The sequence below is a fragment of the Lupinus angustifolius genome, chromosome LG14, assembly GCF_001865875.1.
Source record: "Lupinus angustifolius cultivar Tanjil chromosome LG14, LupAngTanjil_v1.0, whole genome shotgun sequence".
Taxonomy (NCBI): Eukaryota; Viridiplantae; Streptophyta; class Magnoliopsida; order Fabales; family Fabaceae; genus Lupinus; species Lupinus angustifolius.
This window is the reverse complement of record NC_032022.1, coordinates 9,763,570-9,783,714: the sequence shown is the minus strand read 5'-3', so window position 1 is coordinate 9,783,714 and position 20,145 is coordinate 9,763,570. Positions and strand designations below refer to the sequence as shown.

At 32.6% G+C, this 20,145-nt stretch overlaps 1 protein-coding gene across 1 annotated transcript; it reads right to left on the bottom strand.

Annotated features, from left to right (window-relative positions):
• On the bottom strand, positions 12,368–18,533 carry LOC109327010. The gene is made up of 5 exons (XM_019559977.1): positions 18,249–18,533; positions 17,137–17,419; positions 14,468–14,869; positions 12,627–13,859; positions 12,368–12,521 (listed from the first exon to the last, which is right to left on the bottom strand). Exons 1-4 carry the CDS (start codon positions 18,332–18,334, stop codon positions 12,669–12,671), a joined length of 1,962 nt encoding a protein of 653 aa, XP_019415522.1. The 5' UTR covers positions 18,335–18,533; the 3' UTR covers positions 12,368–12,521; positions 12,627–12,668.

Sequence of the window (20,145 nt, the reverse complement as noted above, 5' to 3'; positions counted from 1 at the left end):
AACAAGTGTTAGAGGACAAGCGAATCTTGAAAAGAAAAATTGCTCTAGAAAAAAAGAAGAGAAAGAGAGGGAAACAAAAGAGAGTGAAAAGAAACAAAAAGGGAAAAAGCCATTATACCTTATGGATAAAGTGGAGGATCAAAGAGTTGTTCTAACCAAACAACCCACCCTACCATTATTTGTTTTTACAACTAACTTTGTTTTTCCAAAAAATATTTCCAGAATTTTTCAGGAGCTTGGAATCATTAAGGAAGTTGATGACGGATGGGAGCCTAAGACAATGATCACTTGTCTTGAGATTGGGCTCATGGATGGCTTAGTCAATCAAGTAGAACAAGATTGTGCCAAGTCTACGAACATCCAAAAGAAAGGGAAGTATTTTACTAATGATGACATTGTGAATATTGATGGTTTATTTCCTTTTGATGTAGGTGAAGAAGATACAATTTCGAGGTCGAAATCTCTTCAAGAAGGGGGGGATGATATGATCCTCAAAGAGCCTAATCTTGATCTTGGTGGTCTTGAAGGCATGAGTGGCCCTATGACTAGGGCTCGGGCAAAAAGGGTTCAAAATACCCTTGGACAACTCATAATGTTGATCCATGATGGTGAGCCAAAAATAACATGAGTGGCCTTATGACTAGGGCTCGGGCAAAAAGGGTTCAAAATGCCCTTGGACAACTCATAATGTTGATCCATGATGGTGAGCCAAAAATAGCCCAAGGGGGTGTAAAGATGCTCACTAGCATCTTGGTCCATGGCTCTGACCGAGCCAAGGATGGATCAGGCCATGCGCAGGACTCAGGTCACGGGTCTGGGCAAGGCGCCAAAATTGGCCCTTGCACGGAGCCAGACGCATCAGGCTCAATTCCTGACCGAGACAACCCTGACCGGGTTGGGGAACTTGGTGCGCACAGTGATGCACCAGGTGCTGGGCCAGACTGGCCTGGCCAGGAAATCTGACCGAGGCGCATGCGCCTAGCATGCCGCATCAGGCGCTGGGGTGTAGCCTGACCGAGTCAGGCTTAGTCAATTTAATAAGTATTGAGTCATTTTAATTTCTATAATAAATGTGTGGGCTAACATTTGTCCAACACTTAGTTTAATTAATTTAAGCATGTTTGTCATAAATCTGCCCATAAAAATTGACCAGAATAAAATTTGACTCATGAGTAGTTAAAACAAGCCTAAAAGTGTAACCAACACTTTAATGCTTGGACCAACTTAATATTTTCGTGAACCAAACTTATTCTAACATTGTCTAATATTATTTGGCAGGTAATTAGAGTATAATATGGCCGTTGGAAGACATTTGCTCGAGGGAATCTTCAAGATGACCGTGGAGAGGCTTAAAGGAGCATTTATGGAGCTTTAAGGCTATGTCTAGACCGTTGGAGCTAAAACCACCTGAGCATAATTCATTCAGAGGCATCCTAAGTCAGTTTTATGACCATTAGAGCAAAGTTGCTCGTGTGGAAATAACATATGGCCGTTTGAGCCTTTATTGGTGCATTAAAGGTGCTTTATGCACATGAGTTAGCCGTTGGTAGCCTACCAACCATCCCAACGGAATCCTATGTTATTTATTCAGCTTTTCAGCCACACTTAGCCGTGGGAAATTCATTCCTTGACAAAGGAATCCTATGCCAACATTCAAGTGGAACCGAGGAGCACTAACATGCATAAAATTAACATTTGCCATGTGCCAAATTGGAAGAATCCTATGAAGCTCATCAAAGCTTGCTCGTGAGCATTAAGGAGTCTTCAAGTCTCTTAACCATTTCACTTAATGAGGGAGCCGTGCACTGAAGGTGGAGGGGAATCCCATGCTCATCCAACCGTGGCATTGAGGTTCAATTGGCCAAGTCATTAAGTTTGTTTTCAATTGTAATAAGGCACATGTGCCAAGTCTTTTCCTACACGAATTTAGTCTAGATTAGGAGTAGATTCATTGCTTATAGAGTATCCAATGTAAACGTGCAAGGCATGCACTCTTAGTATCCAACCGAGGGAGCCTTGATGGCTTGCCTATATATGTAATGTTCTATGTTGAGGAATAAACAACTTTGAGTCAAACTAAATTGTATTCCTTTGTGAATAAAAGAGGATTATATCCTTGTGAGTGTATTCTCCAAACCTTCTTGGCTGAACCAAGATTAAAAGTTCTTATCAAGAACCAAGTTCTTGTGGCGAGCATCACTTGGCTTATCAAACAACTGAATTGTTTGTGGCGCCTCACCTCATCTCTTTTCCATCTTCTTTTATCCAAAACACAAGTTATTTCCGCTGCATAACTCAAGGGCTTAACTCATCCGTGAGCCTAGGCCATACACCAACCAAGATAGATCATTTCAAGAGCCTTTTACCCAAGAGGTTCACATCAAGTGGCATCAGAGCTTGACTTAGAATAATATGTATTATGAAGCTCTCTAGCCTTGACATTACCAAAGAAAAAGTGTCTCTGCAAATATCAATATATGTATTGTATTAGTAATGACACAAATCTAATGGGTTTGCTCTTATGTATAGAAATTTTCACATTTTATTTTTATTGATGGAATCTTATAAATAAGAAAAGTTCGCATAAAAATAGATTTACAAAATAAGAACATTTCTTCGCTTGAGCAAATAAGAACCTCGTCACCCTCATCATTTGAGACAATCCACTCCGGTAATTATCCAAGAATAAGAACTAAGAACAATTCTACAAAACAAACAAAAATATCAATGAAAAATAAACTTTAATGTAGTATCTTCAATAAAAAAATCAATGAAACAAATTGTTAGGAAATTGCAATTTTCAAATATGCAAAGTAAAATTAAAAAAAATGAAGAAATGTCATAGGTAAAAATAGGTTGGATCTCTAAAATGTTTCATAACAATACACAAGAAGGAATATTTATTTGGCAAATAAAGGAATGAATTTTGTTGTTCAATATTGCAGAAACATCTATAATGAATTGTGTGCATGTCATCTATAATGAATTGTGTGCATGTCATCTACTACCTAGCAATAACACAAATACAAATCATTAGAGACTACATATATCTACCCTTTCAGGTGTGATTTTTGAGAAATTCATGCATTTTGCTCTTCAGTTTCTCCATTTCTACCATCTTTAGCAACAACACTGGCCATCAACTCATCGACCTTTGCTGTCTTCCTAGGTACTATTTCGATCTACAACATGATTTAACAAACTTTGAACTTAAGAGGGAAATAATGATGTAGAATGCAAAGCCAAAAGAACTTGTTTATACCCTTACCTTCGCATTTTGGACTAACTCTACCTCTAGATTCATCTTTTATGTTAACAATTGATGTCATGATTTCTGCAATAAGATTCCATTATTAACTAAAATTTGATTTTTGAACTATTATGAGAATCAAAAATAAAAGAGGCACGGTCATTTTTTCCAGGATAAAAGAGAAAATAATGTCTTACTCATTTCAATAGCAAGCCCATTATTTTTTCAAAATCTCAACAAAAGTTATTACCACAATAGCAATAGCTGTAACAATAAAATAGAAAAGAAATCAGAAATCACATTAAAATTGTAACCAATGAAAAAGGGAAGAAAAGATGGGGCTACAAATAAATGAGTAAAGCCTGAACATAAATATGAAAGGACACGATATTTTCTTCCTCCTTATAATTTTGTAAGTTGTATGTCTGCATAATCAACACCCAAGTTATTGATTTCTAATTTGATAATTAAAAAGCTCCTCTAATCTTCATTTTCTCAATGAAATTATATTGTTATACTTAACATCACTGTTGTGACTACTTTTGTCCCAACATTTCTATCTTTTATCATGAAGAAATGATTATGCTAAATCCTAAATTGGAAGAACAACCCATTACGGGTAGAACTTTAGAGTATCCCCTACCAAAGACAAATAATCCTAAGTACTCGGCAGCAACAACAACAAATCCTAAGTTATTCTTTTCCATTGTTTAAACACTTACCTTAAATGGGACACATACATAGTGAGAGAGAAATAGAGCATGATAATGATGAAAACGTGATACCTTTTAAACTATTTGTTCCAGTAATTAAGAGTGATGTAAAAAAGGTCACAGGAAGTGAAAGGAAGAGTCAAGAAGAAATGAAATTACGAAGAAACGAAGAGCCAAAAAGCAACTAAATGGCAACTGTTTCCTTCACCCAAATTTTTTTGTTATAGTAAATAGATTACACATTCTCATTTTGACTTCGATTTTTAAGTTGTAGTTCTGGACATGATGGGCATTGAGAAACTTTAGTACATCTCATACAACTTCCTCAACGCACTTAAGTTGTCAACTTTTCTTAAAAGTCAAAATTGGAATCAGGAGACAGTAAAGTCAACATAAATTTATTTTCCCAAATTGTTAATGTACTTACCCCATCTTTTCTTCTGATTATAGTCTCCTAGGTAGTATAATATGTTGTACAAATCTTCTTTTATATATAGATACTTTAAATTTAAATTGGTGGAAGACTTTATATATTTAAAGATACATAATATCTATTAAAGATGATGAGCATTTCATCATATGTAGCCAAGATTTTTCATGTCAAATCATCAAGAATAAATATATAGAAATAGAGCAGAAACATACCTTAATATATTCATAGAGAACATGGTGAATGAACATTATAGCATTATTTGTCATGTATTTACCAACTCCATGTTCATTGTCTTTGTATGCAAATGCATGTTCATATAGAACATGTAGGTTCTTTGGTCTTCCAATTATAGACCACAATTAGTCTTAGTTTCTCCTACAATGGAATGAAGAGAATGAAATGTTTGCATGTATGTTGTGGTTTTTATTGTGTTATGTGTTGTCTACAATTGGATACTATAACCTCTATTTATAAGACAAACATTTCATTTCATTAAGGGTGATGTCTTTTCAATTTTCTTATTTTTTATTTTTTCTCATCATAAAAATAGAAATAAGACTTTAAGTATCTACACAATAATTTTCATGACAATTATATCTATAATCATATACCTTATTTGAAGTAGGTCACTTTAGTATAACTACTTAAAATAATAACCCTAAACACATTTAAATATTACATGTGTAACCCAAAATTCCTTACATATTTTGGTAACAAATTGCAAAATGTTGATATTACTCATGTTTTGTTTAGTAATAATGTTATTTTTGTTGGGTTCATGTTGAAGAATTAGTTCATCTGAATCATGACTTATTGAGTCAAGTTTGATTCATGTGACATCATCATCTAAATATCAAGCTCTAGGACTTTCAATTTATCAATGAAAATTTATTTGCAAAATATCAATCAAATATACAATATATTTACTTCAAATTTACAAATAATTAACAACCAGTAGCATGTGTTTAATTAATTGTGGAAGCAAGAAATAAAGGAGTCTATATCAATTATCAAGAATTCAAGTGAGCGTTAGGGCCTGTTTGGATGTATTTATTGAAGTTACGAGAGCAACTTATGAAAATAAATTTTTAAAAATTCAATAAAAAAGAAACAAAGATATAGATTATTATATTTGATGAGTTCTTTTTAATTTATTCAATAAAGGTTATTGGATAAGAATTTAATTGAACTATTTACCCAAACCACCACTTACCCTTGAAGTTTCACATTAGTAAATAGAGATCCCTATGTTTTTTTTGTTTTTTTAGGATTATCAAAAGTATCTAATATATAGATAGTAATGAACTAATCTCTTATGAATATGTAATTATCTCTCATAATAAGAGTTACTTCCCAAAATTGAATTTTTAACATTTTAATCATTCTAAAAATTTAATATATCTTATACGACTAGAATAACATTTTTTAATTAAAAACTGCGAGTATGGTAATTGTTAGTTTCAACCCATTAAATACCCCGATTTTTTTGGGCAACACTTAGCCACCGAACATAGGATATCATAGCTAAGTGGCAATTGGTGTTTGGATTCAACTCTAACTTTTGTTGTGGGGTGCATTAATTAACATGTGGCCATAAATTAATTGATAGCAACCAGATAAGTATAAGTGATGTAATGTTCCTTTTACTTTTCGTTAATAGTAAGAGAGAAAAAATGTATATGTCTATGAGTTTAATTAGAGATGGCAAAATGGGTATTGCTGGCGGGGCGCCTACATAGCCCACATTTTTCTGCGGGCAGGGCATGCAAATTTTATCCATTTGCTTGTTTCGCCCTTCTCGTTTCGTCCGCCAAGCCAGCGGGCATTTCCATTGGGCAATGCAGGCAGCCCGCAGGCGGCCCACAAACAATATTTAAGGAAAAATTAAGAAATTTTCAAATAAATTATTATGTAATGTGATTTTTAATCCTTAAAAAATTGTAATATAATGTGATTTGATCAACTTCATATAAAATGTCAAAGTTTTTGTTAATTTTTTATCTTCAACTACTTTATTTTATTTATTATATGAATTTTTTAATTTTTTCTAATTATTCAACAATGCCTGCGGGCCGCCCGCAAGCCCGTTAGCCCGTTTTAAAACAGGCAGGACATTGAATTTTGTCCGTTAAGCCAATGCGGGCATGCCTGACCCGCTTAAATTAATGCGGGCACGGGCTAAACGGGTCGGGCGGCCCGTTTTGCCATGTCTAAGTTTAATACATTATTATTATTATATAATTCATCATTCATATTCACTTATTAAAAGTAATTCAAATAAATGATAGATAATATAGTACATATATATTACACTCTACTATTAATTAAAGTTGACATTTACAATCTCAACGTGGCTGGTCCAAATCCATCCATGAAAGTTCCATTTTGGATAAGGATCTGTTATTCTAAAACATATCTCAAAGTCTGTCTCAAACCAATCATATTATGTAATGTCAATTAAAAAAATTAAATACTCATGATTTTATCTATTTCTATTTCACCGTGATTGGTTAGAAATAGGCTTCAAAACATACTTAGGGACAGCAAATCTCCATTATTCCATTTCATGCTTTTAAAGGTATGATTGAAACAATCATCTCACTTAAAAATATTGGTAACTTGGTTTTTAATGTAATTTAATTTACTTTTTAATCATGTGATTATTAAGATTAATATGGATCTATAAAATTTATATTTCATACACGTCATACATTATGGAAGAACTAAAATGTCAAACATCATGATTTTGTGAAACCTTAGTCTTCTTTTCCATGCATTTTCCTTTCCAACTCCAAATCTTACTGCAATGTATAAATTAATAATAATGTCATTGCCAACCAAATAGTCAACCTGGGCAATTAAGTCCATTATTAACAAAGAGTTAGTCTAATGACATAGATTTTAGTGGACCCAAATAAATTAAAAAAATAAATATTACATTTCAGTAGATACTTATTGTGAAAAACAATAATATTTCAAAAAAGAATTAATTTATTTTTCGTAGGCCTTTTTTTTAAATTGACATGTTCTGTACTAGATTACCATTTTATGTGTCTGCAAAGTTTGTATTAATGTTGGATTTTATGTCACAAAAAGTTAAAAGAGGAAAAAGAAAACAAGTTTCCTCTAATAGAGTCTCAACTTCTCAAACTCACCAACTATTAAATGAGAATAATGTATGAGTAGATAACTTATCTTTTTTAGCCAGTAAAAATATGACATGTGTGCTATTTTGTTTATTTTTTAAAATATTTTTATAGAAAATAATGAAACATGACACATGTGATAATTTCAAGGAGATAATTTATCTCCTTATACCAGAAGATACTCTATTCTCTGTTATATATACTACCCAAACAAGCTTTCTCTAATCACTCCAATCTCATAAATTTTCTATCACATAACAATTACCCATAGCAAGTTCACAGATTTTCCCAGCATGAAGGGTGGCAGTGATGGTGGCCGACGACTCCTACCGCCTGCAAGAGGCCGCATCAAGCATCAAATATTTTCCATTATCACCCATGAGATGGTTATCACCATTCATAAAATTTTCTATTTTTTCATTTGCTGCCCCAACCGTTAAACCAAATAGTCTCCTAGTTCATTTCTATGGTGATCAATCTTAACTATCTTTACATATGTTACTATTAATGTTTGAATAATTTCCATTATACTTCATGACTCCTATTATAGGAGGGAGATCACATGTTCTTAATGATATTCTATTCTTTTGTCTATTTATTTCGGACCAATCAGAATGTTATTTTTTATTATTATTTTTTAAAAAACTTTCTTTTATTCTTGTGAAAATATATAATTGATCTAAGATAGGGAAGGCAATATCATTGAAAACATTTGAAGCCCATTATAGACCTCGTAGCAGGGACAAAAGTTTGAGTTGTTATCATGTTATTCATGGCAATTTCATGTTGTATTATTTATAGAAATATTGGTGTATTCTTGTGGGTTGGACCAAGACTTTCTATTTCTTCCCCAATAGTATCTTTTATTTCCCTAAAAAATATAACATAGTTGCATGTGATAAGAACAACCACCCTTTCTTTCGTCAGCTACTTGAAAAATAAATTACTCATCATAAAGGAAATTAGTCAAAGAGTATAGAATTTAGATCAAGTTGGAAGCATGAGAGTCAAATAATAAACAGAGATGACAATATGTGACATCAATAAACTTTTAGGATCATTCTATAAGATGAATTTTAGAGGGAATAAAAATGGAAAACTTGATAGATATGAAATAAAATTGTGAGATGACCTTGAAATTTTACATTCTCCTTCACCCCATCTACAACACATTTCGCCATGAGATCATTAACAACTTATAAATAATTTATTAATAAAATAAAAACAAAATCTCATTTTTCTCATATAGTCCATACCAGACTTAGGGTCGGCTGAATCCATTGCTAATTATTTGACTCTTCTAACTTGTGAGTTACAGTTCCCAAAAAGGATATGCACTAAAAAATGAATAATTTCTTATCATATGGCTAATCTAAAAAGTTAACACAATTTTCATTTCCTTTATTAATTTTATGGCCAATATGAAAGGCAAAGACTAGTTAATAAGCACCTTAGCTTTAAGATGTAGATGGCACTAGTCCCGCATGGAACATTAATCAAGTGATCCAAACACATTTTCATCTCTTTCCCTCCTTAGAATGATGCTTGGAACTTGCATCCTTTCAATCCCTTCTAAAGCTTAGAGATTACTTAAAAGTAAATTTATTTCTATCAATAAAAGATTTTCCATGTACATGATAGAATCAAGAATAATGATGTATCTTCCTATATACAAGAAAGTGACATATATTACTTATAAACTAATCATTAATAAATAAAGTATTATTTTATAATATATGTCATTTTGTACGAAGATTTAGCCAGATAATATATGATTTTCCTAGAATCAAATCATCAATATCAGAAACTTAACTATTTAGTAACGTGCTTGGCTATGTGTGTAATTAGAACACTAATTCTTGTGTATAGTTATAATGACTGAATAACAAGGAGACTTAAATTTTACCGCAATGCTTGAATACAAAAGATGGAAGAGTGAATAAAAGGTACAGAGTGAATAAAATATCCAACATGTTATAGGTGTGGTTATAACAAAGTTGACCTTTCTAATTTCAAACTCTACACAAATAATATATAACTAAAAGATTCAAAAGACATAATAATATATAACTAAAGTCAATAAATTCAAAAGTACTATATAACTAAAAAATAATAATTAAGACTAGATTCAGAAGAAGTAATTAATTTTTCAACAGGAATGCAAAAAAATGTCTATAATCATATTGACAAATTGACTTGTTTCCAGAATATCTCTATGCAATAACTATACAATCTCTTGATTCCATATTTTACTTTTTAGGTACATTTGACATTTGAATTTTAATGAATACTGAAGTTGACACAACACAAACATATGAGTGTACCATTTGACTTTTAATACTACATTCATTCTGGACACTTCTTATGTTATTGCCATCATCACCCTCAATTATAAGGAATTGAAGTTAGAATTGTGGTTGTACACCATAATTAATTGCTGCACAACCCAAATCATTTATGATTTTGAACAAATTCATTGCAGTTTTCTAAAACATGGAGGTAAAATATGACATAATTATTATAGAATAAAATATCATCTCATATTAGAGAATAAGTTATTTTCTTTAACCACTAAAATAATGACATTTGTCTTATATTTGTAGTTTTTAGAAATTTATTTGTAGAAAATAATTAAATATGACATATGTCATGGTTTTTAGTGACTGAAAGAGATAACTTATCTCCTAACATAAAGAAATACTTTATTCTTTAATTATTATGGGATGATAATTAAAAGATTACTAGACTTTAAACACACATGTGGAATGACTTTAAATGAAGAAACAAGGAGTGAAGTATTTTCTAGGAATTAAAGTTGCTAGATAAAATCAAGGTTTATTTCTTTCTCAAATTAAAGGAAGTACATATTTAACTTACGGTAAGAAATGGGGTTACTGGAGTATAAACCAAATGATATTTCAATTGTTCATAATCATAAATTTAGATAACCACACATTGCTTATTTTATAAGTGTAGTAAGTTAGTTTATGCATTGCCCTAGTAAATATCATATGTATGTTGTAACTCAAATTCTTAGATATGTGAAATCCTTTTTTTTTGGGTAAAGGGCTTATGTTTTCAAAGAATAATTATTTGGATGTGGAGGGCTATACAAGTTTAGATTGGGCAAGAAATCTATAAGATAGCAAATCTACTTCATGCTACTTCACTACGCAATCTATTCACATGAACAAGAAAGAAACAAAACGTAGTATCATTAATCCAATTTTGACCAAAACCATCCATCATTTCAATATGAGGCATGACTGATCCTCACGTATTCCAGATCCATTGGGGGAATATTTTTTGTACTATAAGAGCATTAGAGATATTTATGTATCAATTCTAGGGATAAGCTTCAAAGTAACTATAAGAGCATGTTTTTTATTTATTTATTTAAAGATACTTTGTTTATTGAGTGTCATATATATATATATATATATATATATATATATATATGGCACTCTCTCTCATGTCGTGTTTTTTATGATCATAATCATGAACATTGATAGCACTATCTCTATTTAACTGATTTACATGGACTTGCTCAATTTTCCTGAAACAGATTCTGCATGCAATTCAAGTCACAGAGAATGTAGAAAAACCTCCCATTAAAGACATGTTTAGTGATGTTTATGATGTCCCTCCATCCAATCTCAAAGAACAGGAGCAATGGCTAAAAGAGAGCATAAGAAAACATCCACAAGAGTATCCACCAAATATTTCTATGTAGTTTTAACTTTTATATGCTTACATATTGGTGATTGTGCAATAGAATGGAGTTATTTGTATGGCAACTAGCCTTGGGTTAGAAAACTAAACTCTACACTTGAAGGAATACTGATTTCTTCCCAATAGCTTTGAAGTTATTATTAGTGAAGAAAACAGAGGTCCCTTTGAGTGAATATGTAGTCCTTAAACAAGGCTTCAGACATGTTTTCCAAAATAAAAGACATGGCATGTATGAGATGGTGATTTGGGTTACAGTTACTTGGTCTTCGTGCATATAATATCTGGTTAGTTCAATCTTATATAATCCACATCGTCTAATGAGACTAATGTTTGATATTATTATGTCATTTAATCTATATAGTTAACCTCACTTAAAGATTTTAAGGTTGTCCTTTATTACTTGTATATTAGAATAAATATGACAACCTCTCACTCAATGAGGTCTGCTACACAAAACAAACACCATATTGTGTTTGAATTCTATTATGACTATAACAAGTGCAAAGGATTTGGTTTGAACTTTGAACTGGAACCTCAACCGCATTGCAATAGATAACCAGGAAATTTTGTCCTTAAAAAACCCATTTCCAATTCCAGTTAGAATTGACAAGATAAATTGGAGCTTAAGTTGAATTTCAAAAATCCATAACAACTTATGCATAAAAGAAGTTATATATAGTCTCCAATAGCCTGGTGGGAGCAAAGTGGGAGCAAAAGATATGATTGAAACCAATTTGTTTGTGCACAAAAAACGAAAAAGAAAAGCATAAGAACCTGTAATTAGTTGTGTGATAATTAGATGACATGTTTAATTGCTAAGAGATTTATTTTTCTAACTTTACACCATTATTCTGTTTGGACCAATTATTTCTTCATGCATGTTTTGTTAAACTAAGTGTTAATGAAACTTGTATAGGAGAATGTATTCTATACAACCAATAAAATGTGTAGTAATCCTTTTACTACATTTATTTTGAAGCTATCTTAAGATTGTAATCATTATGTCCATGCAAGAATCACTCACTAACTAAGAGCACGTGTAGAATTATTTCTTAACAAAATCACTTATTTTCATAAAAAAACACTTTTAACATAATGAAATATGTTTGTGCAAGATTATTTCAATAGTCAAAAGCTGAGAATAATCATATTTCTGACAATCTTCATAATGTAAGTTGAGTAGCTTTAAATAATCACTTATTTTTTAACCCTTCTAAGTATGAATAAAACTTGTATAAGCACAATGCCTATTAAGCAAAAAAAAACTAATCAAATGCTCATATAGGTCATTAGACAAAACCATCACTAATCCCTACAATCACTTTAAAACTATCTTCATATTTTGAAGTGCCCTCATGCAAGGATCACTCACTATGGCATCTGCATTAACTGGACTAGTCACTATCCCAAGCCTCATCTGCATCTTTTGGTGTTCTTCTCTTATGAATATCACTTTTAACCACATTACTAATTTCAGCTCTTGAGTCTTCCTCAGAATCTGAATGCAGCATCCACTTTTCTGAATTGCTAAATAAGTCTTCAGATTCAGAAGAATCAGAACCACTTTTGCTTATTCTTTCTTGCCTCCCTCTCACATTATTTGGTGCACCAAATCTATTATGATACTTAGCAGAACCAACAACCTTACCACCATTCCTTTTGTCTCTCTTTATTTGATATGCATTCTCATCACCATCGTCATCATCTTCACTGCTGCTGCTGCTCTTATAGTTATCACGGACCTTTTTCGAATGAGCCAAGTCGATTTCTTCCACCTCAGATTCCCACATTGCATTGTCAACATCACTAAACATACCTTCTGACTCAGAATTTTCTACAGCCACATTCCTCTTAAATTTAGCTTCGGCGTGATGTCCATGTCTATTTGAACTTTCATTAACTGGGCCCCTACCTATACTGATATTATTCCGCTTCTCTCTCTCCACCCTACTTCCCTTGAACCTGCCTCTAGCTTCATTAGATCCATCGGAACCACTGTCAAGATCACTAGCATATGCGACGTTATCAGACTGCCACTCATCATCATCATCATTGTCAGAATGATCATCATAGTCTTCATCATTACTCACATTAGCCCGATGCTTAGCATGAGTAGTCGGCTGAGCCCTCAAGCTTCTACCATCATCATCATAGTCATTGTTGTTTCTAAAAGTCTCCGATCCTCTGAATCTCCCGCCAAATTCATCTTTGTTCCGATATCTTATTCTGCCAAGCTCTTCTTGTTCTTTCGCCTCCTCAGCTTCATATTCTTTATCTGCTGCATCCTCTATCTCAGCAATGAATTGATCTAGCTCTTCCTGATCACTATCAAGGGAAGGCTCCAAATCGGATTCTTCTGAACCTTCAGCAGGTTCTGTTATTGACTGCTTGCCGTCATGGAAGACATAAGGACTTCCATCTTTCTTGTCGATGGCATTGAAGAATGTGGAAGCAACTCTCTGGATGCTGGCCATGGCAGCTGGATCCTCAGGATTCACTCCCATCCGCCGGAGCTGCTGTTCAAATTTCTTTATGTTTAACTTCTGAGATTCAAGAGCTTGCTCAAATCTGGCCTTGAATAGAGCCTGCATACAACAACAGGAACAAATACATTACCACCTCCAGCATAAAGTTCATTTTATAGTACATGTCATATGTAGCCAGAGACCAAGATGAAGATTAGAAAACATGTAATATAATCATTTCAACCAATGCATTACATTTCAGCTAAGCCATTAAAAAGCTGTCCCATAGTTATATTTGGCATAAGTTTTACATGATCTAGAAATGAATTCTCTTTCTCCAATTACACTCTTTTATAGAGTACGATGATAGAGGTCAGGCAAAGGTGAGTCTTGATGCAACGGTAAGGTTGTAGCCTTGTGACCTGAAGGTCAACCTCTCCTTTTGGGGTGTGGTTGCATACATGTACCCTTCCCATAATCCACCAGGTGGGAACCTCAGCACTGAGCCGCCCTTTTAATGGTAGAGGTTGGGCACTATGCTAGAGGGGGTGGAGGTAATTGTCTAACCAATATAACCAATACAGACTTAATAAACCGGCAAGTATCATTACTTTTCAATGATAATGAATAATATTGGCACCTAAAAATCACAGTTCTTGATTCTAAAGTTAACCTGCTGGCACATCAAGCGATAAAGTCAAATAAGGAATATAACAATGCAAACATACCTTCCTCTTTGTAAGGGTGTTAATAGGTATCAAATTTTTGGGTTGGCGATAGTTCCTGCCACGGAACATAATGATTGTTTTCACATTATGAACATTTACCACAATGCCACCACTCAATCTTGCAAGCATTGAAGCCATTTCCTTGATTCTTTCCTTGGGGAAGTTGTCACAACAAACTTGCACAGTCTCATGAAACTTCCAATGGAGATGCATGTTTTGCACTACTCCTCCAAATACTCCACGAACACCAACTGGAACATAATTCTTATTCCTGAATCCAATCTTCTTATAAGCCTGGAGCTGCTCAGGTGTAAAGAGCTCCGGATCATGCCGCGGGGGAGGCAGCTCTGGCAGCTCGTATTTCTTGAGTTTTTGTAGTAGCAATGCCACTTTCTTCTTGGCCTGCAATAATTAGAGAGTATGCAAATATGCTATAAAACAACATAATAAAGTGATAAAAATTTCAGGCAGTACAAATGAATAATCAAGTATGTCGTAACTATATGATCAAAGCCAAAGTAACTTGCAGGCACAGCTAATAGGGAATATTCAATTCCTTCCATGAAGAAAAAAGAAGCATCTTAAGCAGTGTCGACTCACGTTAACAAAGATAGTCTCATATCTTAAGGTATCTTGATTCTTGAGTATCATAATTTTCAATCAAAAGAGGATTGTCATACAAATATGTTATAAGCTGTAATTATGGAAATACTTGAGTTTGCCTCATCTAGCACAAAATCTAGTTCCGCCATATCTGATATAAGACAACTCTGCTTACCACCTTCACATTTTAATAACAGCAGCATAACTTAAACAAAAACAAAAAACACTCAAGTATTTTGTGACATCATAACTAATTGATGTGGATGTTATTTCATACAGCACGTACAAAATATAACAAAATTAAATAAATTTGAATGCACATCTCAGACAGAGTCTACGCAATACGATGAATACTCATTTTCAATTTCTTAGAATTTCACCTATAGCTTATATAAGTTGTTGCCTCCAAGGCCCATATGTCTGATGAGAAGTGAGAACCAAGACAAGACCATCCTGAAGATAATGTCTTGCAAGAAATTGGAAAGCCAATGACAAGAGCAAGATCCAAGATGGTCAAGGAAGTCTTAAATCTACTTGAAGAACATGAGTTAAATTAAATAAGCCTAGAGTAGATGTGAAATGAAATGTTTAATACTCAGATTGCTTATTTTCAAAACTTAAGTTTTAATTAGTTTTATAAACATTCTAAGTTTCTAGTATTTCATATTAATAAGAGTGTTTGGGCTGAGGGTGAGTCCAGTGTAATGGTAAGGTTGTTTGACTTGTAACATCGAGGTTATGAGCTCAAATCATGTAAAAAGTCTATTTGCTTGCAAGGATAAAACTGCGTACATCTACTCTCCTCATACCCCACTGGGTGGGGGCCTCTCACACTGGGCTGCTCATTTTTAGAGAGTGTTTGGGTTGCAATATGCATTAGGTGCCTCATCCATTAGAGTTTAAGTGTGTATTTTAATAGTTACTAGGATATATCCTACTACTGTAATCAGATTAGAGAATATTCAGAAATTGGTTATCCAATTGTGAGAGCAATTCCTCTATTAGGTTCTTGGTTGAACCATAGGTTTTATCTTGAGTTCATCTTGATGCAATCATCCAAATCGTATCAAGGATTCTTTCTTGTGACGGTCATTTTCAGCTTGTCGGCCATCCTTGATCATAGAGCCATTCTTTCAACATTTTCATATCTTTTCTACACCAAATTCGCCTCTCCCTTTATCCCAATTACACAACAAGTTGCCGACCTTTATACTCCAATTTGGACTAATCCTTGTTCATGTGAGTCCCAACCTCTAGAAAGATGGTTCGATCAAATCCAACCCTCTGTGGATCATATCAATCTCGCATTATGATCCTTCAAACTATCTCAATACCAACATGAGACTTAAGGAAAAATCCAAGCTTTGTTGAGACTCTATTTCTAAGTTTATGAGCTTTTGTTCAAACCATCAGCCCTAGTGACTTTCCTACGGAAATGCACCCATGAGGGGAAGAAAGCCACCCCTCATAACCTTAAATTATGGGCACAAATACGACACAACATGGACCTCTATGATAAGCAACACAACTACGATACAAGATGTTAGTATAAGGCTACCATATTATTATATGGCTTAAACTAAAAGAGATGAACAATGTTTTAAAAGTCAGCATGAATGATTGTAAAAAACAATAATGTTTATCTAATTATTATGACATTTCTATCTATAACAGTATAAAAATTCACAAATTAAATGCAGAAAAATTGTATAATACAATTAGAAGTGACCAACATGGAAATGGACAATATTTTGAAGTGTCCATGCTTCATATTCCCTAACATAACTCCACATATGACTAAATAAGACCAACAAGTGGTGACAACAACACCAATGAACAAAAACAAATTAAGGTTTTCTAAGAAGTGTGTGTGTACAAATAATATGGATCACCGGATCTTATTTGAATAGTCAAGATTTAAGGATAAATGCACAACACAATTTTAAGTGATCATGTAATCATTAACTAACTTTTAATATATGTGTGTGTGAACAGAACACGGGTTAAAAAGTAAACCACAAACAGTTCAGTCATCGCGTGCTAATGAGAAGGGGTAGATAAATTACTCTTTTAAGATTGTAAATGAGCCTCTCCTCCTCAGTCATTAGTTTCTTCTTCAACTTTGCTGCACGTCGAATCTCCCTTAACGTTTTACCAGACTCTTTCTGCATTCGCTTTTCCACCTTGCTCCGCATACTCCTTCCTTTCGATGTTGACATTGCCCGACATGATCCATTCAAAAGACTGAATGGGTTAACACTAGAATACAGAGTAACTTTGTGGCATGGCTGAACTTGAGCAGCATTGCTTGATATGTGCTCCGATGTATGACCTAAAGGTACAACATTTCTGAGTAAAAATAAATCAGAATCAGTCACATGCTTAACAAATTGGACAGAAACACTCAACCCAAACTACTCCATGTTTTTGCTATGATAATAAGGGTCTATTATTGAAGCTTTTTTCCACGTAAGAAATGATTAGTTCGATTAAAAATCACTTCCAGCACTTGCATAAGTTGCATATGTGTTTGGTTTGACTTTACAAAGAAGCAGATGATTCAAGAATGCTGAATTAGGGCCTGTTTGTTAATGATTCCAAGAAAAGTGATTCTCCACAATTGTGAGAACCTCAATTTCAGTTTTTTTGTCTCCGTATAAACAGTTTTTAGCAAAGCCTAACCAAACAAGCTTACAAGTGACTTTTTTAATTACAGGTACCTTTTTTCAAGGAAAATTTGTGAAACAAGCAAGTTCTTAATTATATAACTCAGCTTCTCAAAAAAATCAATTTTGTTTTAAGCCTAAATAAACAAGCTCTTATTTATATAATTCAGCTTCAGAAAAAAAATTACTTTTGCCAAATCACTTTTTTAAAATAACATTCAAGCCTAAAGAAACGGACCCTAAAACTAAACATGGGTTAAACCGAAAAACAAAACAAAACCCAGATTGAAAATTTGGATTCTATATGCAAAGAAATTAAAAACAAGGTAAATAAACTCGTGGGTGTATGCCTAATCCCAATAAATAATGAAAGTGATTACTTGAACGATATAAAAGCAAATTATATAGCTACAGAAGAATGTTTGTTGGTTTACAATAAATAAATAAATAGAAGGCGAAGTTAGAAGAGAGTAAGAAAGAAATGAGAGTGAATAAAGTTAAAAGATGGTTACTTGTAGAGATTGGATTGAAGTTGAAGGAGAGAAGAGAGTGATTTGAAGCAATGGCTATGAAGATTGCTCCTCGCAGATGATAACATTGAATGGTTTCTCTTTGTTTTGCTTTAATCTCAGTTAGCAGCTATAAAAGAAGAAGAAGAAGAAGAACAACAACAACAACAACTTGTGCCTTTGGTCAGTAGTTTGGGGTGGCTGGCAGGTTATGCTGCATTTAGGTTTTTTTGTTTTCAAGAGTGAAGTGAAAGTGTGTTGTTTAGAAGAGAAAATCATGTTTTTTTAGGTTTTTTAAGCAAAATTGGATTTTAATTTTGTTTCTTAAGTTGTGCATAGAATTGAACTCATAATTAGCATCACACCTTAACATAAATTTGATATAAAAAATAGACTTATGTTCTCAAATTATCAAACTCCAACTATCTTGTAATAGGTTTAATTGATTTAAATAATTAAATTATTTGATCATTTCAGATGATCTCATCTATAATTCATAATTATTTATAAACGTAAAATGTTATATAATTAATAACAATGTATATTTATATTGAATTAACATTTTTTTCATTTTTTCAGATTAAAGTAAAACAAAATATTAAAATAATGTTCTGACTGAAATTGAACTATCTATTTGACTTTCCGAGTTATTCCGATTTATATGAGTTTAACACGAGCAGACCAGAATTTCATTGGTTCAAAGCCATTTTATCCCTTATTTGATTAAGATTATAAATTTGGGTCATTTTCAAGTGCCGTCAGTAATTGGATCATCTAATCTAGTCCTCACAACACTAACTTTTAGTATTGACAAGTTAGTCTTGAATTTACCAACAAGATGTTCATCAAGGAGCACAAGGTTTTATTGGATCTTAGGTTTTATACCATGTCAAAGATTTGATTCTTAAAGTAACATTTGTTGAGGTGATAGTTACACAACCTAAAAAAGATTAATTTTTTATTCATGATGTGAGAAAATACATTACTTATATCAAAAGTAGTCTTGAATTTCTCAAATACTATTATTTAAAATGCAAAAAAATAAATTTAATTTGAAGAATGATTGAAATTATTATACCCAATTAATAAGTATGTCACAATTCTATCCGAATTCGTGGATATTAAACTCTAAGGTTACAATTTATAATAGTCCCCACGAATACCTAAAATTCATTCACTTGAAAAATGTAGATGAGGATAGTTGATATTGTTGGGGTAAAGATATAGAATGCCAAAACATATTTTTATTTGAAATTGTAATAAATCTAGGAAATAATTATTTTTCTATTTTTAAGCTTAAAAGATTAAGACTATCAAAGTTACTTTTTATTACCATTTAATTATATTTTGGCTCAAATAAATTTTAAATTCTTGAAAGTTAAGCAAATATCAGTTTTAGTGGCTCTTATAAAATTTGTGACTAGTCTGGATGATACAGATTTGACTAACATATTACTACATGTGTCATGTCACGTGTACAAATTAAATATACAAATGCAATATGACGATAAGAAATACAAAACTAATTTTAAAAAGTAAATTTCAGTGAAATTATACAAATTATTCCTCATTTTTTTACACCTATACAAATCTCCTTAATTTTTATACTTTCATTATATTTATCATCCCATAAGAAATTAGTGTAGTATTTTAAACAAATAATATGATAAATGCAATTAAATTAAACAAAACATGTATATCGTGGATAAAGGTCCAAATAATATACAAATTAATATATTTTTATTAATTTTGGTTAAAAATACATTAACGATTCCAAAAAGGGATATTGTTTAAATCGTTCTTATACTATAGAGTAAATTACACTGACACCCCCTGAGTTTTAGTGAAATTGCACAAACCATCCCTTACTTTTCTACACTTACACAAACCTCCCATATTT

Excerpts from the sequence above, each read along its gene's own strand:
- LOC109327010 (XM_019559977.1), bottom strand. The coding sequence starts at position 18,334 with ATGTTATCATCTGCGAGGAGCAATCTTCATAGCCATTGCTTCAAATCA. Across the intron at positions 17,420-18,248 it reads CTTCAATCCAATCTCTACAA|AAATGTTGTACCTTTAGGTC; the intron begins GTAACCATCTTT and ends ATTTTTACTCAG. Across the intron at positions 13,860-14,467 it reads ACACCCTTACAAAGAGGAAG|GCTCTATTCAAGGCCAGATT; the intron begins GTATGTTTGCAT and ends TGTTGTATGCAG.